This window comes from Delphinapterus leucas, chromosome 20, assembly GCF_059928025.1.
Source record: "Delphinapterus leucas isolate spDelLeu-1000000601 "Yukka" chromosome 20, BTC_Dleu_Yukka2, whole genome shotgun sequence".
In the NCBI taxonomy this organism is placed as follows: Eukaryota; Metazoa; Chordata; class Mammalia; order Artiodactyla; family Monodontidae; genus Delphinapterus; species Delphinapterus leucas.
The window spans coordinates 18349112-18375590 of record NC_143148.1 but is presented as its reverse complement, the minus strand read 5'-3'; the positions used below and the strand labels follow the sequence as shown (position 1 = coordinate 18375590).

Below are 26479 nucleotides of genomic sequence, written 5' to 3'. Positions count from 1 at the left end.
GCACCACGGATGGGTCTTGTCTGGGATTTTACCTCAGGACTTGATTTTGGCCCCAGCCCCACACCTGATCGTATTTCTCCAGTACGGGGCTGGGTTCTGGAAGATTCCAACGAGGAGGCCCTTGTGGTGGCACATGCCCTGGTGCATCAGACATTGCACAGTGAGATCAGGAGGCCACGGTGAGAGTGTTTGTGGTTCATCTAAAGTTCCAAGTGTAATTCCTGCAAACATATTTTTTTTCTTTCATTCAAGGTGCACACCACAAAACTTTCAAACTTGAAAACTTCTGTCATTGATTATAACGTTCGAGCTGAAATTTTGTCAATGGGAATGGGCATTGATAACTCAGAACATGTAGAACAACTGAAAAAATTATGCAAAGGAGCTAAGATGCCAGTTTTTGAAGAAAGCGTAAGCCAGACCCTGTAAGTGGACTTTTGTCTCCTTTTGGAAGAGCTGTTTTGTGGCAGTATAACTCACAAGTGTTATGGCCATTTTTTCTGAAAGTAGAATAGTTTAATGAGTCTCTACGTTCCCATCACTCAGCCTCAGCAATTACCAGCGTTTGGGGAGTCTTATTTTATCCAGACCCCAGCCCACATTTTTGTTTTTGATTGACTGTTATAAAACAAATTCCAAATATATTTCATCTGTATCTCTTACAGAATGAATTTTTGCTAGCTTTTTGTTGACAGCACACATACAGAAAAGGACACATATCGTAAGTGTGGCTTGGTGGATTTTCTGAGCACAGAAACCAGCACCAGATCAGAAACAGGGCATGACTCAGAGACACCTCCTGCTCCCCCCGCAAGGGCAGCTGCTTTCCGGAGACACAAAACAGCATGGATGGCTTTTCCCTGGTTCATACTTTGAATGGAATCATGCAATGTGTCTCTTTCATATCTGGCTGCTTCTTTTTTTTTTTTTTTTTGCGTTACGCGGGCCTCTCACCATTGTGGCCTCTCCCGTCGCGGAGCGCAGGCCCTGGACGCGCAGGCTCAGCGGCCATGGCTCACGGGCCCAGCCGCTCTGCGGCACGTGGGATCCTCCCGGACCCGGGGCACGAACCCGTGTCCCCTGCATCGGCAGGCGGACTCTCAACCACTGCGCCACCAGGGAAGCCCACAGTAACTTTTTAAAGTATACAATTCAGTGGCAGTAAGTACGTTCACATTGTTGTGTGACTGTCACCACATTCTCCAGAAGTTTTCATCATCCCAACAGAAACTCTGTACCCATTAAACCGTAATGCCCATTCTCCCATTCCCTCGGCCCCTGGGAACCTCCGTTCTACTTTCTGTTTCCATTAATTTACCTCTTCTGGGTACCTCATATAAATGGAATCATACAATATTTGTCCTTCTGTGTCTGGCTTATTTCACTTAGCATAATGTTTTCAAGGTTCATCCATGTTGTAGCAGGTATCAGAATTTCTGTCCTTTTACGGCAGAAAAATACTCCATTGTTTGGATATACTGCATTGTGTTTATCCATTCATCTGTAGTGGATATTTGGCTGTTGTGAATAGTGCTATGAACTATTGCTGTACAAATATCTGTTTAAATTCCTGCTTTCAGCTCTTTTGGAATTTCTGGATCATATGGCAATTCCACGTTTAATTTTTTGAACTGCCAAACTGTTTCCACAACAGCTGTGGGTTATGTTCCCTCCAGCAGTGTACAAGGTTCCTGTTTTCTCCACGTCCTTGGCTACAAATCAGCCTGAAATGAAAGCTTAGGGTCCTCTCAGGACTTTTCTGAGCGTGCGTCTTGCCTCGGCTGCACGTGGCTTTCTCAGTCCCCCCACCCTTTTTTTTTTTTGCGGTAAGCGGGCCTCTCAGTGTTGTAGCCTCTCACGTTGTGGAGCACAGGCTCCGGACGCGCAGGCTCAGCGGCCATGGCTCACGGGCCCAGCTGCTCCGCGGCATGTGGGATCTTCCCGGACCGGGGCACGAACCCACGTCCCCTGCATCGGCAGGCGGACTCTCAACCACTGCGCCACCAGGGAAGCCCTCTCAGTCCCCTTTTGAATGTCCTAATTTCCAGTGAGTCTCCCCCTAGCTTCTCCAGGCCTTTGATGGTCTGTTGTGTGTCTCCTTGCGTCATACCTTGCCTCAGGTGTCCATGGGTCTGTAGTGGCCTCTTCTGAGCAGTGCCCACAGCTTTCCTGCCTGTGTTCTGAGTTCTGTGAAACAGAGGTGAGCATCTTGCATTATAGTCCCTCAGGTGTCCCCCAGATGGCTTAGAATGGACGACACAGTAATGCACACACGAAGTCTGCTCTGCCCTCTCTGGTTTTGGGGGCGGGGGGGTGGGGGGACAGGAAGGTGGTTCAGACAGCTTCTGGTGGTTCTTTCAGTGTGTCTATGGGGAAATGGGAACCTGGAGCTTCCTAATCGGCCGTTTTGCTCTGTGTGTGTTTTGGATGCTGGAATATTTTGTTCAGTCTGACTTTGTTTCATTTGACCTAATTAACAGATAAATACTTCTAACTGAAGTTGCCAATAGGTAAAGTTGAAATTCTAAAATTTGTTCACTTATTCAGCAAATATTTATTGATTGTCTACTGGGGATACAGTAGTGAACAAAACAGATGAAGGGCCAGCCCACATTTCAGTGGAGACAAATGATGGACAGGTTACAGAAATACATAGTGGATAATGTGGTGGTTTGTGAGATAGAGCCAATTAACACAGAAGGGAAGACGGGGTAGTTTGGGGTCTGAGACGGTGAGCAAAGACCCGAGAGGTGAGGCCTGACCCAGGCAGATACCGAGGCGTAGACCCACGTGGGCAGAGGCAAGCCTTGGTTATTCCTCGGTTCCAGGAACAGAGGGGAAGTTGCAGTGACCAGAGCAGCAAACAAGGGGAGAATCTAGGTGTGAAGGTCAGATCTTGTTGGACCCTGTGGCCATTGCAAGGGTGGGCTCCTCGGAGGAGGAGGTGGAACCATGAGAGAGTTTTGAGCAGAGGAATGGCTTAATCAGAACATTCTGGGCTACTGTGTTGAGAACAGACTGGAGCGGGGGACAAAGTCTGTGCCCAGAGTTCAGGACAGGATGACAGCGGCTCAGACTAGGGTGGTTTTGTGGAGGTGGTGAGAAGCAGCGGGTTTCTGAATGTAACTGTAGTGGGCGTGTGGCCTCAGGGGGGGCCTGGTCAGCAGATCCTGGTATTGAGAGCCAGGTTGCTGGACAAGGCCCCGAAGGATTGAGCACTGGGACTCTAGTGTTGAGAGGTGGCCGGCAGTGGGGACATGGGGGGGAGGAGGCTGAGAAGCAGCAGCCTGGAGCCGGGGGGCCGGGGAGGGCGTCCAGGACAGTAGGTGAGGGAAGGGTTTCACAGAGCAGGGAGCCATGAGCTAGCTGCCAGGTGCTGCGAGGCCAAATGAAACGAGGACTGAGAACTGACCAGTGAATTTAATGCTGTGACCATTGGAGACCTCGAAGGGTTCCTGAATTACTGCTGAGGGTAGGAGAACTTCAAAGAACGTGGCAAAGATTAAAATAGTCTTAAGTTTGTAGAGGTTTCTCTCTTAATAAAATTGGGTGCCTATGGAATTAGGATAGGTTTTGTTTTCTACACACTTTCAGGAAACAAAATTTGCTCCATACTTACTTACTTTTAAGATATTCTTTTAAAAATGAAGACACTACTACAGTTCAGTAGATTTAATCAAGACAGATTGATCACTTGTAGGAAACACCACAACTGCTGTTGAGCCCCAGCTCTGCACAAAGCACTCTGCACACGTGATTCTGTGGTTGCACAGGAGTGCTGCGCACCTTGGTGATAATCACAGGTAGAGGGACGTGCAGAGGCCTCGCAGTCTACGGAGGGAGCCTGCCTCCAAGAAGGGACTCCACTAGGGGAGATGGGTTGGGGAGCTGTGATGGTTGTCTGGACCAGAAATGAGGACAATGGCACCATTCTTACAGCAGGACAGAGTCTGGGGACGTGAAGATCTGGAAGCCACAGGGCTTAGTGGTTGGCAGACCCAGGGGAGTGTGACTGTATAATTCTGAGCCCTCGTGACTGAGAGTAGCCAGCTCGGAGAGGAGGACATACTGAGTGGGTTTGGACACGAGTTTCAGGTTAGTGAAGGTATAAGCCTAGAGCTCAGGAAAGCGGCTGGGGAGGCTCTGGTTTGCTGGGGTTTGAGGAGAGTCAGAACTTGTGTAAGTGTGAGAGGTGGAAGGAACAGGACCCCAGGAGATGAGGGTCGAGGGGAAATCAGAGCCGTGGTGGAGGAAGAGGGTGGGCAGCAGAGCCTCTGGGGCTGCACAGCGGTGAGGAGAACAAGGCCTGAGGAGGGGTCCCTGCCTGGGTGGCTGGAACGTGGGACACTGCGCTCCATGCCACAGGCATCATGGGTGTCCGTCAGTCGTCCCCTTGGAGATACACACGCACACTCCCTAACCACAGGTGTGTGTGTGTGTCTGTGTGTGTACACATGTGTTTGTATAGGTTTGCTCCTTTACGCTTGAATTATCTCAAAAAGGATGCACAAAAAATGAATTACAATGTCACCCATGAGGAAGGAAATTGGTGGTTGGGGAACAGAGGTGAGAGGTAGATTTTTCACTGTGTAGACCTATTTATTTTTAAATATTGAACCACATGCATGTGGTTACCTGTTCAAACAACCAAAAGAAAAGCACAATTAAAAAGTTTTACAAGAATGAGATAGCCCTCTATATACTGATACGGAATAATCTCCACTTATTAAGTACAATAAAATAAGGGGTAGAAAAGTGAATGTAGTAGGTTCCCATGTGTTTAAACTTGCGTGTGTGTCTTTTAGCTAGAAAGATACAGATGGTAGTATTTGCCTTTTTATGCAAAGAATGTTTCTAGCAGTAGATCCAGACTGGTAAGAGGGTGTCTCTGGGGAGACTAGGGCAGGAGAGGAAAGGAGATGGCTTGTGTTATCCTCTTTGAAGTGGGTAGCAGTGCATACTATCCTCTAAGTGATTTGAAAAGAATTTTATTTCGGTAAGTGAGTTCCTGCCTTTATCAGATGATACGTGTGTGTCGATCAGCTACTCTGCACCCGATGCCAGGGGCGCGGTAGTGCCCAGAGCTGACTGACCTGCCCGTCATCTGTAAATGAGCCGTGAGCTCTGTGCGGGTCTGACTCGTAGTAGGAGGTACTTCACAGACGTGTGTTGCTGGCCTGCCTCCCTCTTCTTGCCAGGAAGTCCCTGTAGGGAGCCAGATTTTGCCTGTCTCCTCGTCTCACAGTTAACCTCTGCCTCTTCTACCCAGGATGCCTTCTTCAACAGAAGACGATGCTTGTCTGCAGAGCACACAGCAAGAGGACAAGGGCTCAGAGAGAGGTGCCGACTCCCAGACAAACTCAGAAAACCCAACACATGGTTGGTTATGTAAAAGACGGTTAACTTAAAATCATTAATGCTTGGAAATTTACCAACGTTTAGGCTTTCCACTTTTAGATGAATTAGAGAGAAGGTGACAGAAACTGATATTACCCAACTTTCTGTTTTTGACAGTACGGCTTCCAATTTTTTTGGTAACTTTTTTCTTTTTTGTTATTTGAAGTATAATGCTCACCCGGTAAAAGTGCGCAGATCTTAAGTGTACAGCTCATCAGAATTTTTCCTGTGTATTACCATTACCCACGCCCAGATCAAGCTGTTGAACATTTCCAGAACCCCAGTGGTCTCGCTTACGCACCCTCCCTGTCTGTAACCCTGCCCGGTAACCCCTGTTCTGACTTCTGTCACCATCAGTGTTGCTGAATTGGAAGCACATGGTATACACTCTTGTGTCTTCTTTCACTCAACTTTATGTCTGTGAAATTCATCTAGATTATTGCAGGTAGCAGTGGTACTTTTTTATTGCTGAGTTGTATTCCATGGTATGCATATACTACAGTTTATTTAGCTGTTCACCTGTTACAAGACATTGATTGTTTTCAGTTTTGGACTACTGTTAACAAAGCTGCTCATAAACATTTTCACTCAAGTCTTTGGAAGCTTCAGATGTTTCAGATTGAGAATTTAAATTGCATTGTTTTAGGAAATGTTATGTTCAGCAGTGGTTCCTTGTGTGTACTGGCCACTGTTCTGGAAGTCGTTAGTGGGGCCCTAGCAGGTTCAGATAGCAGAGACACTGGAGCATTTGTATCATATGGCCGATAATTATATGTGGTTCCTTTTCAGAGAGTTTACTTTCCCAGTTGTTTAATCATAATATTTAACAAGGCAGATACGTGTTTTCTTAGTCTGATATTTGTTTCTTAGTTATACTAAGTGATCTGCATTTTAATTTTTTAAAATTATTCTTTGCAGTTGGATACTTTGGTTACTATGAAGTTTATACTCTTGTAGTCTTAGTGAGTAGTTCCTCAACTAAAAGTTGCATAAAATGCAAAAAGGTACATATATATACATATATTATGGAGTCACATATCAGTAACCTATAGGAAAATTTGACTTTTTGTACAGAAACTTTACCTGAAAACACTGGAGATGCTTCCATTAACAAAACTACAGGGCCTCTGAAAAGGTATGCTCATCATTGTCGGGGTCTGCTTTCCTTTCTTGCCTAGCGAATAAACAGAGATGAGTGTATAATCCTCTTCACTTTCTTCTAGCTTCCACCCACAAATAAAATGGTTCCAAAAAGAGGATGTGGTCATATTGAAGATAAGAATAAGGAATGTAAAAGATTACAAATGTAAATACTTTAGAGATAGAGTTGTTTTCAGGTGGGTTTATGGATAGCTTATAAAGTAAAAGAAATAATTTCTAACATTTTAAAAGGCTGACCTCATTTCCTTTTGTAAATCTAGTGCCTGGGTGGGAGAGAAGTTTTACTTGGCTGACTTGGAGCTGCAGGCCAACATAGTAAAAGATGATTGCAAATGCACGGTGGAAAATGATGAACCAATAATCACTCTTTCGAAAGAGAAAAAGGAGTCTTGGTGTGGCTTACTTAGACAGAGGGTGAGTTGAAATCAGCTGCGCTTGGGCTTAACACGCTGAGCAGCATGTTTTATTCTCTCACTTAACATAAACTGTTATATTGAACAGAATCCTAACGTGGCTTTTGATTTTGATCACTGGGAAGAATGTGACGAGGATGAGGACAACCACTTCTCCAGGGTAAGGGGGGGCACCCATCCCTTGGAGAGTCGTAGGTCCTGAGCACCGTGGGGGTGGACGCAGTCACTCAGCTGACTTCAGCAGTGTGGCCTTCGTGGAAATGGGTCTTAATGCAAAGCCCTTAGGTATCCGTTTTCTCCTCGTGGTTGGTCTTGGTGCTAAATGTTCTGCTTTGAGGAAGTTATCAACTCTTGGTTATAGACATACCTCCTTATAACACTTTTACAAATATTTCTCCTAGGAAAATAGTTTATTCATAAGCAGGCAAATTTTACCTGCTTGTTTCTTGCTTAAAATAATGAAAATATAAAATAGGTCACAAAATACAGAGCTAGAACCCAAAGGGACTTTTTCTGCAATGACCAAAATAATGGAGGGGGGAGGTGAGGGGTGGGGGAGATTTGCTAATTAATCTATAATTAGTAACATATTTTTAATAATATCTCTCTTAGCTGGTAAATTCTAAAAACCCGTCCTGCAAAGTGGTAGAGCTGGTTGAGACCAGTGACAAAGCTTCAGATGAAAACGAAAGTGACAGTGAATGAGAATGTGAATTAAATCCTGCAGAGCGGCCAGAGGACTCTGAACGGAAATGGACGTTGCTACATGACCGAGAGCTGAGAAGGCAGGCAGTCACGTTCAGACCTTTCGTCACTTCAAGGATCAAGTATAACTGAGCGCTACCTTGTGGCACCGGGATCAGGAACGGGGAGAAGTTCTTAACTGATTGAAAAGTGGGCCGACGATGAGACTCCGGAAGGAAGGTAGACGCAGAGACACAGCGAGTGCTGGGCTGTCCTGCCCATCGCCTCCGGTGTGAAGCCCACCTCAGCACTCAGGTTGAGTGGTGCCCGCCGCGGCGTTCGGGTAATGAACTGTACCATCTGGAGTTCGTTTTTCTTTTTTTTCATTTAGACCTGTGTTTGGTTACATTCTTAAAACCTTCCCTTGTGCATATAAATTGAGATTTCTTAAAATTCATAGCCCGCACGGCTTAACAGACCTTTTCAACCGTGAGTTAGTTGAGATTCAGGGTTAACTGTCTGTGTACTAATGCGCCTAGTATTTCGATGTTGATAGCTACCCAGGGTAAGTTTACTTCTTGTGAAGAGACAGTCCAAGGATGAGAATGGGGTTCCCTCAGCAATAGCAGCCTGACCCAGGGCTTTCTGGAGGTAAAGCTAGTGCTTCCGAAGAACCCTTGGAACCTGCAGAGTCCTGGACAAATAGGACACAGGTTTCTCTCCAGTGGAAACGGAAAAGGTCGTGTGGGGTGCCTGGAGGTAACCCTCAGAATACCTGGATGTGGTGAGCCCTGAAAACATTCATGACTCCATCCTGGGATGAGGCTGCGGTGCCTTAATAAGGTCACGAGGTTATCAAGAAATGTGTATTGTCATTACCGCTTAAGTGTGGGAATGCCCAGAGCCTGACTTTTCATGGTAACTGGAAGAAGTTAAGACAGGCGAGCTATTGGGAAATTTACACCCTGTGCACTGCTTTAGTGTGGGTCTGGCGGCTTTGCCTAGAAGTGGAAAAGAGCATCGGTAGGTTGTTGGAACTGCCCGCAAGATCTTTCTTCTTTTTACACATCAGAAAGCACAGGTGCCCAAGTTTGTGTATGTCCCAGGTATAAACCACCAGGTATGTCCCAGGTATTAAACGAGAGGTGAACTCTCTGTTGTCAAGCTGTCGTGTCCTGTGAGCAGGCGTGGATCACCGTCTGGCTGTCAGTTTCCTCATCTGTAGAATAAGACGTTCAGCTCCTTGTGGGGCCTCACCTGGCCTCGGGGGCCCGAAGCGCTGCTGGGCGGGGTCAGGCCGCTGCCCTCTGGTGGGAAGGACGCGGCATCCAGCCTGGACAGCCGCCAGGAGCGCATCCTTGCTGCTGCCGTGACTCCCGTGGGTTAACTGGCAGGTGTCCGATTGGCACGTGAAGTGCACGGGGAGTGATTTTCCTTTTTCTTGGCTAAATAGGGCAGGCTCTTTGGGAAGTGTGAAGTGCTGGTGTCTTTGCTGGCAAAGGTCCTGATTCTGCAAAACTCTTTTAATGTCCTCATCCAGTGTACCCTGCTTCCACCGGGAAGGGCTCTGGGTCGGCAGCCAGGCCTCCTGAGCTGCACCGGCTTTCCTTGCGACTGTTAGCCACCTGCAGTGTGTGCTCGGTTGTATTGTCTCTTTCGTAAAACAGCCCACAATAATAGCAAGCAGTAGAGCTGCACAAACGTGTGTTGCCCACATGCAAATGGTGGCGTCCTGCTCTCAGAGAAGATAGAATACTGATGCTCTCGTGTGGTTCACTACCAGCCAAATGAAGGTATTGGCCAGAGGAGGGTCCATGTTTAAATTTCAGTTTCTTTTTTGAGACATTTACTGTTATTTGAAGTTCTGAATAACATGTGGTAAGACATAGGACACCGGCTTGTGAAATGTAAACAGTTACTAATTGCTTTTTTTGTTCTCTACTATTAATATGTACTGATCTCACGTTTGGGGGGAAATTTCTGAAATGCCTGGTAAAAGTACTTTCGTCTCTATGCTTCTAAAATTGCTCACATACTTAGGAAATTTTGGTGTGAGTGTCTTCTGCAGTATGTCAATAAAATTTCAGTGTTTTCACAGAAATGTTACTTTCTTCCATTTTTTTAGACCGTATTTTGTCAGGAATATCCGTGAGTGCCAAATGCAAAATAGAATTTTATACACCACACTTTCTGGTTTGACCGAAATGCCAGTGAAGGCTGTCAGGGAACCTGTGATGCTGAGTCCCTTGAGCCCCTTGTGGACACAGGCTGCAAAACGGTTCCGGACGGCCAGCTTTGCACTGGGGGCCTTGACGTCCAGCCTGGGGCAGACCTGCTACATACATCCTAGGTGAAATATGGGTAGGTAGTAAAGCACTTGTACTTTAGTATTTTAAAAATCTATTTCAATCAAAGCAAAAGTTCCACCAATTTTATATTTTTATATATATATATATATATATATATATATATATGTATATATATACACACACACACATATGCACCTTTCTGATCACTGAGTTTAAAGAATTCCCTTTATTGAAGTAAGTGTGATGTGCCCCTTGTTGAAGAGTCACCGTGTGGTGGGGGCCGTTCTGACTCAGCCCTTCCCTGGCCACCAGCCTTCTGCTGGGTTACATCCTCACCTGCTAACTTCAGCAAACACCCACCCAGAGAGCTAAGGATAGCTAAAAATAACAGTATTATACACATATGAATACATTTTTTTCTTAAGAAAAACATCAGGAAGAAACAACCACAAATACTGCTTACAAAAATAAATTCTTCACAGCTTAGACCTGGCCACAGGAGGCTGAGCCTTGTTACTCTGGAGCTTCCTCTGGGGGGACGACTTCCATCAGCATCTGAAGGTGCATGGTGAGAGGCTCTGGAGGGAAAAAGTGCAGTCAGAAAACCGTAATTTAAAATTAGCTTCGCGGGCTTCCCTGGTGGCGCAGTGGTTGAGAGTCTGCCTGCCGATGCAGGGGACACGGGTTCTTGCCCCGGTCCGGGAAGATCCCACATGCCGTGGAGTGGCTGGGCCCGTGAGCCATGGCCGCTGAGCCTGTGCGTCCGGAGCCTGTGCTCCGCAACGGGAGAGGCCACAGCAGTGAGAGGCCCGCGTACCGCAAAAAATAAAAAAAAATTAAAGTTAGCTTCGCCTTGCTTATCAATGAGCAGTGATATTATTATTACTTCTTGGTGATGTCTCACATCAGAGCCTGTGCTCAGGGGACACAGGTGGGTAGAGGTGGGCAGACCCATCCTGGGAGCTACGGTGGTTCTTTGGAGATAAGTTATTTCCCATTAAAGCATTAGGAACCTACTAAATATTTTACTGCCACCAAAACATTTACAGGAAAAATATGAATGACTCAGTTATATGCGTATATTTAACTACCACTGACCAAAGATCGAATGTTTGGTCTGAAGTCACTAAGTCTGCATCTTGTTTAAAATACAGGTTGTTAATTCTTTTTACCTCCTTAATTTTAACTTCTTATTGGTTTCTGTACGGAACAGCTTGGCTAAATATTCTAAAGCTGAGAAATAAGACATATTTCAGGCCTTTAGGTTGTAAGTCATCCTAGGTAGATTCTCTGTCAGTATGATCAAATGCAAGTCCATTTTCAGAGGCATGGGAAAAAGTGGCTGTTTTTCAGGTAGTAATATACCTTTTCTTTCGTTTCTATAGTAGTGTCCCTGCAACCCCTCTCAGCTTCGGGCTTAGATCAGCGTAAAGAGGTTAGGGGTAGGGGGAGCTATTTCAAGAAAGGGGAAAAGCCTTTGGGAAATAATAAAGCCGTATTTTGGTTTTGCTGTCCCTTTGGTAACGAACGTGAAACAGATTCTCTGTCTCTTATAACACCTGTCAGGTGAGAGGTGGTACCAGTTTCACAGGTGGGGGACACACAGGCAGAGGGAGTGGAGGCAGGCATCCCCGTCGCTGGCGGCTCAGTCTAAATGGAGTCTCAGGGCCAGCTTCCCCCACTTGCAGTTGGGTTTTGCTCTTTGCTACCTTGTATGTCTCCCTAAGTTGTATGCATCTAAATAAAAAACCACATAGGGGTGCCTGAGGAATGACTGTACTTCCCTGGTGAGAACGAGCTGAAGGCAGATTTTTCATCACATTTACTTAAATACTACGTGGCTGCTGTATAGATCCAGGATTAAATTGTACACAGCCCAATTCCTGCCTCTGGGGAACTCATGTTTAGGGTGAGGGAGACCAGGCAAGGCTGTGGATCACTGTTGGTCTGGTGAGGGGCTCGGGAGCCTGGCAGGCTTTTGTGAATGGCGTTCCTTGCAGCTGGCTGTGCCATGTAGAATATAACACACCCTTGGGTGTACTTCAGGGTCCTCTGATGTACTCTGCCATCACTGCTTTCTTTTTCAAAATGAAAATGGCTAATATAGCTAAACTTTTAAACAACTTGCCTAAAATACACAAGGAATCAGTACTGCCGAGTGAAAAGCAAGAGCCGTGGCCTTGGTGTTGGAAGGCTCAGGCTCCCGTCCCAGCTGTCGCATTTTGGGTGTCTCTGGGATGCTGCTGACACTCCCAGATGATGTCCGGGTATCAGGCACGAGGCGGCAGTGCTTCGGGTATGGGATGCACAACGATGTGAATGTGTATTGTCACTGCTGACCCGTACACTTAAAAATGGTCAAGATTTATGTTATGTGTATGTTACGTTTGAAAAAAAGAAAACAAAAAACGGTGCTTCCTTTTCCTGCTTGCTACAGGAATTGATGGGAACAAAGGAAGAGGCCACAGGTGGACCCCAGAGGTGTCACACTGAGGAGATCAGGTCATGCCTCCTCCCAAAGAGGAGATGAAACTTGTTAGCTGCTCAAGACCCTGTGATAAGAAGGTCCTGGTAGAATCGGGACAGATGAGGCTACAGGATGTCGGGCCTGCCTCACTTTACTAACAGCAAAGCAGTCCCTCAGTTGATACTTACTTGAGATTTTCTGTGCCCATCCAAACTTATAGTAGACAAAAAGGAAATAAAATATAAGGCCGCTCAGCATAAATAGCACACAGTAGAGATACTCCCATGCAGGCTGGCTGATGATTGGGGCCAAAACCAAAAACACGGATAAGAGAGTCACCAAGATGGGGATGAAAATGGGCACCTGTAGGCAAAACAGAGTGGTGTCGTGATTTGGCCATGTGCATTCATTTCCTTTTTGAAAATTTTCATTCAAAACAAAACACTTGACAGAAAGAAGAATATAATGAACTCCATGTACCCCTCCTCCAGTTTCAATCATTTGTAAGTAAAATTGCCAACCTTAGTTCGTCTTTTTCTTTTCCCTAGACTGTAAAGAAAATGCCATCGTGTCATTTTACCTGTAAAATACGCGTTATACATCTCTAACTGATGACGACTTTGTTTTTAACACGTTTGTTCCCTCCTCTCTTTATCTTGTCATTAATTCGTAGGAATTGGATGGTTTATCCTATACAGTATCTTCATTCTAGCTTTGCCTGATAACTTGCTCCTCTGTCCCTCTTGTTTCCTGTAAACCAGTAGTTAGCTGTGGAGGCAAGAATACTTTGTAGCTGGAGCAGTGCACTTCCTCTTGTAACACATCATGAGGCACTTAAGGTCTGACTGTCACACTTTTGAATCCCTAAAGTCAATCAGTGGATTCAGGGGCTGGAGAGGAATCCAGTCCCAGCAGATCTGGATTCACCCATTTCTCCAGGGCGTTTGGTAGGAAATGGCATTTAGAAACCGTAATCTGGGTGGTTGGGAGTACTCAGTGTTCTTTTATAAGGACAGAGAAAAAAATTTTTTTTCAAGAAGGGAAAAAAATTCATAAATTTCTACTGATAGTTTCCGTTCAAACGTAAGATTGCACTTTTTTCCTTACTTTCTCTAGACTTATGCCTTCTGAAAATCTTCTCAATGGCTTTCATATAATTACTTATTTTATTTATCCTACAATGTGCCTATAATAAACTTCAAAATAACCGTACCAATACTACCACTGTAAGAAGTAGTATGAAGTTTAAGATTTTTTTGCGGTTCCTTTTAACTGCACAGTATAAGCCACAAAGGAGATGCATTCAAAGTCCTGCACTTTAATATCAGTTCTAGTGATTATGTTCTCTGTGTGGTTATGTCATCTACTTGTTACAGAGTAAGGTTTCTTTATCTCCATTTGTTTCTAGTTTTTTAGGTTTTTGCTTTTTCCCTTTTTTATTTGATTTTTTTAATATAAATTTTTTCTTGATTTTGCTTTATTCTTCCATTATTTCTCTTTCAGAATAGACACACGTATATGCACAGATGTACATACACATGTTCATCTTCCACTCCTCTTACATAAAAGGGAGCAAATGCATAAAACACAGTTTTGCGCCTTGCTTTTTTCCATTAATATATTCCAGAGAGTCATAGTACTGTGTAAAATTACTCATCCATTTTTTTACTGCTGCATACCACTCTACTTTGCGGATGTACCAAAACTTATTCAACTAGTCTCCCATTAATTGACATTTGGGTTGTGTTGAACCTTTTCCTATTACCAATTAATGCAACAAGTAAGCTTATGTATATTTCATATTTTTGTCTACTTCACTTAGGGATAGATTACCTCAAAACAGGATGGCTGGGTCTAAAGGTAAATGCATATGTAATATTGCTGGATATTGCCAGGTTTCCCTCTGTAGTGGCCATACCATTTGTATTACACTAGCAGTGTTTGAGAAGGCTGTTCCCCCATAGCCTCTCCAATGGAGTGTGGCCAAACTTTGGGATTTCTGCCCATCTGATAGGCAAGGATGGTATCTCGTTAGAATTTTGGTGTGCCTTCTCTTATAAGAAACAAAATTGAGTTTGCTGGGGTTCATTTGGTTCATGTTTAAGTGTCGTTGCATTTTTTCATTGAACTGTTGTTTTATTTTCTTGTGTCCATTTATATCTTCTGTCCATTTCAATTGTTAGTAACTCCCATCTCAATTTTAGTAACTTTAAATTAGGGATATTTATCCTTTTTTTGTGATATTATTGCAAATATTTTCCCCGATATTTTATGTATATGTGTTTTAAACGTCTCTTTTTTTGCATGCATTCATTTTTATTTTGGGGTGGTTATAGTTGCCCCTTTTTAAAAAATTACTCCTTGATTTTGAGTCATGGGAGAGGTTTTCTTCATTCTTGAATTACAGAGCAATTTATATTTTCTTCATGCATCAGCACCATGATATCTAAATTTTAGAATCTATATATTTTTTTGAATTTCTGAATTTTTTATACAGCAGGTTCTTATTAGTTATCCATTTTATACATATTAGTGTATACATGTCAATCCCAATCTCCCAGTTCATCCCACCACCACCAGCCACCACCCTCCACCCCCACCCCGCCACTTTCCCCCCTTGGTTTGTTCTCTACATCTGTGTCTCAATTTTAGAACCTATATTTTAATATTTTTCTTATTTTTAGATTTTCCCTGGCTATTTTGTCTAGTTTGTTCTTCAATATGAGCTTTACAATCAACTTGTCTAACTCCAGGAAAAAAAAATTAGATGGTGTTTTTTATTGCGATCTCATTAAACATCTAAATTAATGATGCTGAGTTTCCCTCTCCAAGAACGTGATGGATTTCCTTTTGTTCAAGTTACCTTTTCTGCCTTTCAGGAGAATTTTACTTTTCTCCTGTGATGTCTAACCTCTTGTTAAGTTTATGGCGAGGTGTTTTTTGGTTTGGGGATGAGTTGTTCTCTTTCATTATCTTTTAATTGGATATCGTTTTTATAAATGAAGGCTGTTGACTACAGTGTGTTAGTTTTATGTCATATTACTTCACTATATTTTCTTATAGTGTTTTCTTTGATCCTTTTGGGTTTTCCAGATGTACAGTTTTATTTTCTTTGAAAGGAGAAAGTTAGACTTTTGAAAGTCTTTTCTAATTCTTATGCTCCACATTGCTTTCTCTTGTTTAATTGCCTTGCTGATATCTTCAGAACAGTGTTAGCTGACAGCAGAAATAGAAGGAAGGCTTTTTTTTTTTTTTTTTTCCCGCGGCACGCGGGCCTCTCACTGCTGTGGCCTCTCCCGTTGCGGAGCACAGGCTCCGGACGCGCAGGCTCAGCGGCCATGGCTCACAGGCCCAGCCGCTCTGCGGCACGTGGTATCCTCCCAGACCGGGGCACGAACCCGCATCCCCTGCATCGGCAGGCGGACTCTCAACCACTGCGCCACCAGGGAAGCCCAGGAAGGCATTTGTGTCTTCATCTTGGCAGAGATCTTTCTAGTGTTACCTTATCAATTAAAATTGCTTTTTTGCCATAGGGCGTGTTTGTGTGTGCGATCATGCCAAGGAAGAGGTTATAAATTCCTATTTGTGTTTTTATCACTAATGTATGTTGAATTTTACCTGGTGGTTTTTGGCAACTGTGGGACGTGATTATAGGGGGTTTTACCATAGGTATATTAATATGGTGAATTATATCCCCATGAATTAAATCCAGTTCATTCTAATCTTTAGCCACCCTTGCACAGACTTGACTTAGTCATGATATGTTTTTAATATAACTGGATTCTATTTGTTAAAATATTTTAAGATTTTTATATCAATATTCAAAAGTGAGATTGGTCTGTGATTTTCTCTTCTCCCCTTTTTTGTGCTATCTTTGCAAGGTTTGGTATCAGTGTTATAGTCCATAAAAATAATTTGAAAAATCAATAAAACATCCTGTAGCTTACCTTAAAAAAAAAAAAGAGAGAAAGCATAAACACAAAAATAAGAAACAAAAATGGAGAAATAATCTCCAGAACACAGGAAGTTTTTTTAAAAATCATAAACTATTTTGTACAACTCTATACAAATAAATTCAAAAACCCAGATGAAATGGACAGTTTTCTAGGAAAATATAGTTTACTAAAACTAACCCCAGCAGAATCTGAATTCATGGTGAAATTCTAAAAATCAGATAATCCAGTTAAGTGCTTTCTTTATGTTTATTAATTACTTCTATATCCTTTTGGTTTTCTTTGTTGTTCTTTCTCGCGCCCTTTGAGTTGCCTATTTAATTTGTTTTCGTTTTTGTTGGTGTAAGTAATGTAGTGGAACTTCCTTAAAGTGCCGATCATAGATTATATGTCTTGTTTTCATTATTGTTACTTTTAGGAATTTATGTACTTTCATTTCCTATTTCCTTTTGGACCAAAATGTTTAATTTTAAAAATTAATTTCCTGTTTTATTGCATTATCGTCAGAGAATGTGATCTGTATCATTTCTGATTTTTTAAAAAAAAAATGTACTTATTTTTTATCATTTATTGTTTTAGGCTGCGTTGGGTCTTCGTGGGTGCGCGTGGGCTTTCTCTGGTTGCGGCGAGCAGGGGCTGCTCTTTGTTGCGGTGCACGGGCTTCTTATTGCGGTGGTTTCTCTTGTTGCAGAGCATGGGCTCTAGGCGCGTGGGCCTTAGTAGTTGTGGCACGTGGGCTCACTATTGTGGCTCATGGGCTCTAGAGCACAGGCTCAGTAGTTGGGGTGCATGGGCTTAGTTGCTCCGCAGCATGTGGGATCTTCCCGGACCGGGGCTTGAACCCGTGGCCCCTGCATTGGCAGGCAGATTCCCAACCACTGTGCCACCAGGGAAGCCCCATTTCTGATTTTTTTAATCAGGGTTTTTCTTTGTGGTATTAAAGATTGTCAGTGGTCAGACCTGTCCCATATGCACTATGTTTGCTATTTGGGGGATTCAGAATTTGAAATGAATCTCTAAGATATACCTTGTTATGTTTTTATAGATCTGCAGTCACTTTTACTAGTGATGTGCCTGGATCTGTCTTGTTCTCAGAGAGATGTTTTAAAGTCTCCTATTAGTGTGTGTGTCTGTTTCTCCTTGTATTTCCTATAGTTTGTTTCGTAAAAGTAATAATTACTGTGTGGTGTGGTGAATGGGTTTTCATAACTGTTATCTCTTTCTTTATTGTGAATTTTAGCCTTTTGCATTACTAAATGGTCTTTGTCTTGTGTTTTGGGCCTGAGTGCTTGTCTGATAAGATCACAACCCCTGTTTTCTACGTATTTTCATTTGCTTGATTTTTCTTTGCCTATCCTTTTACTTTGCATTTTTCACAGCTCTGTAAACCTGCCTGAAAATTTTTTCTTTTAATGGCTGATTTAAACCCATTTAAACTGAATAAGCTGGTTTATTCATACAACTGATAAGTTTGGTCTCCATATTGCTTCATATTTCTATATAAAGTACCTTCGACTTACTGTCAGTTTTCTGCCCTTAAAGAGTGACATTCTGTGGGAAAACTCTTCCCGGGGCCTACTTCCTTTAAGTGGGAAAATTACCATGTATCACGTGAAACCCCAGACTTCTAACCAGTGTTTTCAGATATAACAAAAAACAGTAAATGCATATATATATATCCAACATGTGTTATACCTGGAAGTAAACTGCTGTAAAAATGACCTCCTGGTGACCAATTAGTATGATTGTTAGTAAATGGTTACCTTTAATGCAATAACATGTTTCCCAACATCTGAGACACACATGCCTCACACTTTCCAATATGCCTCCATACGACTGTGACTTGTGTTGGATTTGGAATGCCATTTGAAACTTTCCTCACACACGTATTAAAAATATTGTATTGCATTTGGGGAATTTAAATATTCTTTTTTTTCCATATAACTATCAACTAGAAATAAGAATATTAAGAGATTCATAGATTCTATAAAGTTTGGGGATGTTAAAAATCAATGAGCAAAAAACAGTAACAACAAAAAACCCTAATAAGCATTCTACCGGGAAAATGTCAACCAGGAAGATATTCTCATTTGTTTCCCTATTCGAGTCTTTATATATAGGTTCTTTTATGATATGGTTTCGTGGATGTGTTTGTGTGTGGGTATGTGTGTTGGATATATCTGTCTATAAACACTGTTTTTGTTCTGAGAGTCACCATTATAAATAGTAGGTATTAATACCTTTGTCTCCTCTTTTTTAGATATTATCTATAATAAGCAGTAATGACATAAGCTAGGATTTCTTCTTTTTCCCCCCAGCATCTAATTTTAAATCGTATCCAAAGGCAGTTTCCCTGAGATACTTCCCTTAACTGGCATACTTTCATGTGCTTTCTCTCCCATTTTTGTTGTATTATGCTGTCAGTGCTTAATATTTATATACTGTTTTGCTATCTTTATCTCCCATCATTTAGTCTTAGTTCTTTAATTAAATATATTCACCTTATGCCAATGGCTTTTTGGTTTCTAAAGCTCATTCTCTAGCGATTCCTTAGGTCTCATGTAACAATATATGCTTTGAGTTATTTCGTTGGTAACTTTATTCTTCAGGGTCACTTTGACTGGATACAAAGTATTGACTTAACGTTTTTCCCCTTGAATATCTTAAAGTTGCCCACCGTCTTACAGCGTGAGGTGTAGCTGATCAGAAGTCTGATGCCTGTACTGTTTCCTTTCCTTTGTAAGCAAATTGGGGTGAAGGAGGACAGGAACGGGGAAGTGGATATACCCAAAGCATTTTTTTTTTTAAAGAAACTCCATAGTTTTATCAGAATGTACTTCTTTGTTGCCCAGTCTAGTTCGGATTTCCCAGTTACACTGTATGCCTTTCAGTGTGTTGGTTCAAGTCCCCCCTCCTTTTGTGGTCTCCCCTCCCACCTTCCCTCCCACTTCAGGAAATGTTTCTTGAATCATAGCTTTTAAGCTGTTGGTGGGAATGTAAACTGATACAGCCACTATGGAGAACAGTATGGAGATTCCTTAAAAAACTAAAAATAGAATTACCATATGATCCAGCAATCCCACTACTGGGCATATACCCAGAGAAAACCACAATTCCAAAAGACACATGCACCCCAATGTTCATTGCAGCATTATTTACAGTAGCCAGGTCATGGAAGCAACCTAAATGCCCATCGACAGACAAATGGATAAAGAAGATGTGGCTCATATGTACAATGGAATATTACTCAGCCATAGAAAGGAACGAAATTGGGTCATTTGTTGAGACGTGGATGGATCTAGAGACTGTCATACAGAGTGAAGTAAGTCAGAAAGAGAAAAACCAATATCGTATATTAACGCATATATGTGGAACCTAGAAAAATGGTACAGATGAACCGGTTTGCAGGGCAGAAATTGAGACACAGATGTAGAGAACAAATGCATGGACACCAAGGGGGGGGGAAGTGGTGGGGAGGTGGTGGTGGTGGTGTGATGAATTGGGCAATTGGGATTGACATGTATACACTGATGTGTATAAAATTGATGACTAATAAGAACCTGCTGTATAAAAAGATAAATTAAATTTAAAAATTAAAAAAGAATTGTTACTTTCATTTTCTTCTTCAAGGACTCCAGTTATACATATGTTAATCTCTTTTTTTTCTTCCTGTCTCCTTACTTCATTATTTTCTCTCAAATCCTTTTTATTTCTGTTTGAGAGATTTTGCGCAGATTAAAAATCTGTGCTACCATAATGACTTTGCCTGCCTGATGGCCTGATTGAGGTGGAGCTGCCTGATTCCAGCAGGCTGCCCCACGCCTTCTCTGACTCCAGCAACTTGGTGATAGTCAAGCTACTGTACCAGAAAGACTTTTAACCAGATTTGTGAAACAGCGTTCCGAAGCTAAAGACATTATCTTTATTCTTGCTCTAGTTACTGAAGCCCTCTTCTTGCCTACCTTGGTCTTACATCTTCACTTGTTATCATAAGAATAAACAGCACAGGTTTTTAAGAAAAACAAACCAAAGAATCCTGTAACATAATCAAAATAAAATACATCCTTCTTCCTCGTTGGTATATGGACCCACACCAGCCATGGAGGGAGGTGGGGAGGAGCCCAAAACAGACTGCAAACACGGACCGTTAGTGGTTGCATGCATAGGAATGGGTCTGGGCCAGAATCAGAAGTCCCCATCGGTCGACAGAAAGTGTATTCCTGAGGGGTCCTGGAACTATCAGAACTGGACATGTCACTTTGGTTAGAGAGACAGGTCACAGGTATTGTTGATAACTTTAATAAATTATGAGGTGGCTGACTGGATCATAATCTATAATATGAAATGAACTGAAGAGCAAACTCCACTCTAAAGTATGATGTTCAAGAGAAGAGTCAGGTTGAAAACAGAAAGCATGCTCCTAGAAGTTAAAATAGTTACCTCTATCTAGTTCATTTCAGGAAATCAAAGCCACTTGTGACATTTGGGGAACTAAACCTACCTTGATAGGCCTTTTCAGTTCTTTCCTCGTAAACCTCATCACAACTAGTCCAGAGATCGTCAAGCCATAAAACAGCCATGCAGCAAAACTGAAGTAATTGACTAATGAGTTGATGTCACCAGGGATGATATAAATGATCGCTATGATACCCTAGAAGAAAGAAGAAGGAGTTCTTAGGTCATTAGTACATGAAAACATTAACCTCATCACTTCACAAAAGATGGAAGAAGCCGTTTTTTTCTGTGGATAAACACTTGAATGTGAAAGGAAACTCCTATGTATCCCATTATATTTGGGGTTAAACCAGACTAGTGCTATGACAGCTCTTCGAGGTGTGATGGAAAGGACTTGGAAAATTTGTAGCTCTTTTAAGCAGGGGAGAAACAAAATGTGTATGTATATTGCACCAGCTTCCTAATTATGAATTTTCCTTCCAGAGAGTTTTCATTGGGGGAAAGGGCCCTACACCATAAAACCCAGGCTGTCTAGGTCTGGTCTTGACTGCGTTAGCTGCACGGTCCTGGACTTGTAATTCCAAGGGCCTTGTAATTCTGGGTCCTTTTTCTCATCTTCAAAGGGAGTAGGTTGACAGAGAATAGGGGCTCCCTCTGGGGGTGGGAGGAAGAATCTGGCCCTGAGGCTGGGGTGTGGATGGTCCAGAGGTGCCCAAAACAGTTGCATACAGCCAAGGACTATCCCTCACTGAGAAATTCCAGTGAGAAGCTGTCAAACACCTGTAATTCACAAGGGTCCCATGACTTCTGAATTATTGGACCGTAATGAGAAGCTGTTGTCATTAGCCACCTTGTAAAATGCCTTATTCTCCTTCCTCATAAGCTAGTGGGTTTTTGTACAGTTTGTTACCAGGGACTCAGAACATACAAATGTACATGTAAGAAGTGTAGAGGGTACAAGCTCAGAAGATTTAAACAGTGTCTTTCGTAGATAAATTCAGAACAAGGAGCAGAAGTTGGGTAAATTATTTGAATTGTTTTGAACTTTTTTATATACCTATTTATATAACTGAGGGCTGGGGGAACCTGGGTCATTTGAAAATCACTGAGCTTAGTGATCAAGTTTACTTCATCATCCAAACTGAGGGACCCTCTGCCTTAAGGGGGTGTTTTTGTGGCAGAATTCATACTTACATAAAAGATGATGGCAGGGGCTGGAGTGAGGCGCTTGACGCTAACATAAGAGAGCACTTTAAGCATGTGGCCTTCCCGGCCTGCAACGTAAACAAGTCTGAAAGGGCAGTAATAAGGAAGTCAGTCGATGAGGGTGAAGGCTGCTGTATGATCACCGAGCAAGTGTGTCCTGAGCATCACTACCCAGGCCACAGAGAAAGGGACTGAGTTATGACCCTGGTGTCTTCAGGTAGGAGTCTAGCCTCTTGAGATGACTGCGTTTTGCAGAAGTAAGTGAGGTGATTAAATGCATTTTAGAGGAATGCATCCTGGTGCAGTAGGGTCACCTGTGGGGGGTGGGGTAGAGTGGGAGGTTGAGGAGCCCCTTTCAAGGAGGAGGTACCTGATCTGAGTCCTGAGATTTATGCAAGAAACAAATGTAAAAACTAGTCCAGGGCCTATGGACCTCAGTGCTTGGAGCACCTGACAGAAGCCAACACAGACATGCCTTGCACTTCCTAAATCCAAAGTCTGTATTTTTAAAAAATCAGAAAATCAAGGGTGAGTCAGCAGATGCAAACAAATGGCTGAGCCCCCCCGCCCACCCCCCAATAACTTCTGATGATTCAGGAATCTGAAAAGCTATCTTTAAAATGGTAAAGGAAAAGGAAAGGAGAGCTAAACAGAATTCCTAAGGAAACAAAAAGTTACTTTAATTAAAAATTTAATCAACAACAGACAAATATACAAGTGAAAAAAGTAAAAGCTAGACTGAATATGAAGCACAGAGAAGCGGAAAATGTAGACATGAAATCAAGAGAAGAAACCTAGGAAGAAGCTCAAGTATATTGAATAGAGTAAGAAATTCAAAGAAGAGCAGAGAGCCTTTACACAATGAAAAAACACTGAGCCTTCAAACTGAATCCTGTTCTAGACAAAAACATACCCAGATATAAACATTAGAGTGGAAGGGAAAAAAATTTAAGCTACTGAATTTAAAAGATAGCTACAAAATTAGGGCAATCAGAACAACAGCCATCGCATGAGAAACACTTTCAAAGTGATGAGGGAAAATTGATTTGACTTTCAGATTAGAATACTACACAGCTAAACTATCATTCAAGACTACTGGCAAAATACATTTGTAGATAATAACTGTGAGACATTTACAGTTCTTCAGTCCTTGTTGGAAACTATTAAAAAATCTACAACCAAAGAGGACACTGAACTGAGAAGGAATTGATTGAAGAAGCAACATTAAGGAAATAGCAGTACAGCACATTTGGTATGTATGTAAGTATTGGATTTTTTATTTCTGTCATGATGGACTTTTTTTGGAGGGTTGGTTGGGATTATAAACAAGGTGTAGCTGATACACTAGAAGATATGAAAGGGAGAGCCCTTGCAAGAGAGGGAAGAGAACTGAGATAGGCTCTACTAGGTATTCATGTTAAATTTTAAAGGTAATTGCTAAAAGAATAGAAATATAACTTCCCTCCACATCAGCAGAAGAAAAAAAAGGAATAAAGGACATTTGATGGTTAATAAATCAGGGTAAGATTTTTTTAAGCCAAGAAAACACAAAGGAATACGTTAGAAATTAATCCAGCAGTAATCACATCCAGTGTGATCAGATTCCACTTGCCCAGCTGAAGACTCTCCGGTTGGGTTTGTTGAAAGAGACACAAGCCACAGCCCATGACACTGAGAAGTAGACAATAAAAGGGATGGGACATGTTACCAAAAGTAGCAGCCTCAAAGACAGCTGATTCAGCAATATCAGTATCAGAATTTAAGGCAAAAGAGGGAGCATTCCTACTGAAAAAGAGAACAGTCAGAAGATATAAAAAACAGAAGCCCTTGCAAATACACAGTAAAGGTAGAAGATCAACCATGTACAAAGCTAGTAGGAAGGTTAAAAGACAAAAGTAGTAAAACCATCTATATCCACAATAAGCAGTTAAAGAATACACAAAACAATTAGATGTAAAACACGTCAAAAACAGCAATCGTAAGGGGAGGAATGTACAAATGCAGGGCTGTTAAATGCATTTGAAATTAAGAGATCAGCAACTTAAAACAATCATATATATATAGTTTGCTATATATAAACTTCACATAAATACAAACCAAAAATCTATACTAGATACACACATAAAAAAGAAAAAGGAATTAAAACATAACACTAAAGATAGTCATCTAATCACAAGAGATGAGAACAAAAGAAGGAACAAAAAAGACCTACAAAAACACCCCCCAAACGAATAACAAAATGGCAATAAGAACATACATATCAATAATTGCTTTAAATGTATATGGACTAAATGCTCAAATCAAAAGACATAGAACGGCTGAATGGATACAAAAACAAGACCCATATATATGCTGCCTAAAAGGGACTCACTTCAGATCTAAAGATACAGATTGAAAGTGAGTGGATGGAAGAAGGTATTCCATGCAAATGGAAATCAAAACAAAAGCTGGGTAGCAATACTTATATCAGACAAAATAGACTTTAAAATAAAGACTGTTACAAGAGACAAGGACATTACATAACAATCAAGGGATCAATCCAAGAAGATATAACAATTGTAAATAAATGTGCACTCAACATAGGAGCACCTAGATATATAAAGCAAATATTAACATACATAAAAGGAGAAAATGACAGTAACACAATAATAGTAGGGGACTTAAACACCCCACCTACATCAACGGATGGATCATCCAGGCAGAAAATCAATAAGGAAACACTGGCCTTAAATGACACATTAGACCATATGGACAATACATATAGAACATTCCATCCCAAAACAGCACAATACACATTCTTTTCAGGTGCACATGCAGTGTTCTCCAGGAGTGATCACATGCTAGGCCACAAAACAAGCCTTGGTAAATTTAAGAAAATTGAAATCATAGTGAGCATCTTTTCTGACCACAATGCTATGAGACAAATCAACTACAAGAGAAAAACTGAAAAAAACACAAACACGTGGAGGCTAAACAATATGCTACTAAACAACCAATGGATCACTAAAGAAATCAAAGAGGAAATCGAAAAATACCTGGAGACAAATGAAAATGAAAACACAATGATCCAAAATCTATGGGATGTAGCAAAAGCAGTGCTAAGAGGGAAGTTTATACTGCCTACCCAGGAAATGAGAAGACTCTCAGACAACTTAATTTTACACCTAAAAGGACTAGAGAAAGAACAAATGAAACCCAAAGTTAGTAGAAGGAAAGAAACCATAAATATCAGAGCAGAAATAAATGAAACAGAGATTTAAAAAGAAAAATAGAAAAGATCAATGAGGAACTTCCCTGGTGGCACAGTGGTTAAGAATCCGCCTGCCAACGCAGGGGACATGGGTTCAAGCCCTGGTCCAGGAAGATCCCACATGCTGCGAAGCAACTAAGCCCGTGCACCACAACTACTGAGTCTGTGCTCTAGAGCCTGAAAGACACAACTACTGAGCCCGCATGCCACAGCTACTGAAGCCTGCATGCCTAGAGCCCATGCTCTGCAACAAGAGGAGCCACTGCAATGAGAAGCACGTGCACCTCAACGAAGAGTAGCCCCGACTCACCACAACTAGAGAAAGCCCATGCACAGCAACGAAGACCCAACAATGCAGCCAAAAATAAATAAATAAATTTTGAAAAAGGAAAAGATCAGTGAAACTAAGAGCCATTTCTTTAAAAAGATAAACTCAATAAAACTTTAGCCAGATTCATCAAGAAAAAAAGAGGGCCCAAATCAATATCATCATAATTGAAAAAGGAAAAGTTATCAGCGACACCACAGAAATACAAAGGATCATAAGAGATTACTATGAACAAGTATATGCCAATAAAATGGACAACCAAGTACAAATTGACAAATTCCTAGAACTGTACAATCTCCCAAGACTGAATCAGGAAGAAATAGAAAATATGAACAGACCAATTGCCAGTAATGAAATTGAATCAGTAATTTAGAAAAGTCCAGGACCGAGTGCCTTCACAAGTGAATTCTACCAAACATTTAGAGAAGAGCTAACACCTATCATTCTCAAACAATTCCAAAAAATACAGAGGAATGCTTCTGAACTCATTCTATGAGGCTAGCATCACCCTGATACCAAAGCCAGACAAAGATATCACAAAAAAAGAAAATTACAGGCCAATATCACTGAACATAGATGAACATAGATGCAAAAATTCTCAAAATATAAGCAAACTGAATTCAGCAACACTTTAGAAAGATCATATACCATGATCAAGTGGGATTTATCCCAGGGATGCAAGGATGGTTCAGCATCTGTAAATCAGTGTGATACATCACATTAACAAATTGAAGAATAAAAACTATATTATCATCTCAATAGATGCAGAAAAAGCTTTTGACAAAATTCAACAACCACTTATGACAAAAACTCTCCAGAAAGTGAGTAGAGAGAAAACACACCTCAACATAATAAA

The 26479-nt window shown here is 41.7% G+C and overlaps 2 protein-coding genes across 2 annotated transcripts in view; one reads left to right on the top strand and one right to left on the bottom strand.

Moving 5' to 3' along the window:
- Positions 1-9788, top strand: part of TDRD12 (tudor domain containing 12) — a 74019-nt gene extending 64231 nt beyond the window's left edge. Inside the window, exons 25-31 of the mRNA XM_089902467.1 lie at positions 253-425; positions 5270-5379; positions 6472-6532; positions 6621-6734; positions 6819-6972; positions 7060-7131; positions 7584-9788. Of these exons, the coding sequence (XP_089758593.1) occupies positions 253-425; positions 5270-5379; positions 6472-6532; positions 6621-6734; positions 6819-6972; positions 7060-7131; positions 7584-7676 (777 nt within the window). The 3' untranslated portion in view covers positions 7677-9788. The remainder of the gene's footprint in view (positions 1-252; positions 426-5269; positions 5380-6471; positions 6533-6620; positions 6735-6818; positions 6973-7059; positions 7132-7583) is intronic.
- The window catches only part of SLC7A9 (solute carrier family 7 member 9), a 34513-nt gene continuing 16969 nt past the window's right edge, over positions 8936-26479 (bottom strand). The window contains exons 8-11 of the mRNA XM_030761274.2: positions 22034-22130; positions 20886-21035; positions 12620-12794; positions 8936-10542 (exon numbers count right to left, since the gene is read on the bottom strand). Coding sequence (XP_030617134.1) covers positions 10478-10542; positions 12620-12794; positions 20886-21035; positions 22034-22130 — 487 coding nt within the window. The 3' untranslated portion in view covers positions 8936-10477. The remainder of the gene's footprint in view (positions 10543-12619; positions 12795-20885; positions 21036-22033; positions 22131-26479) is intronic.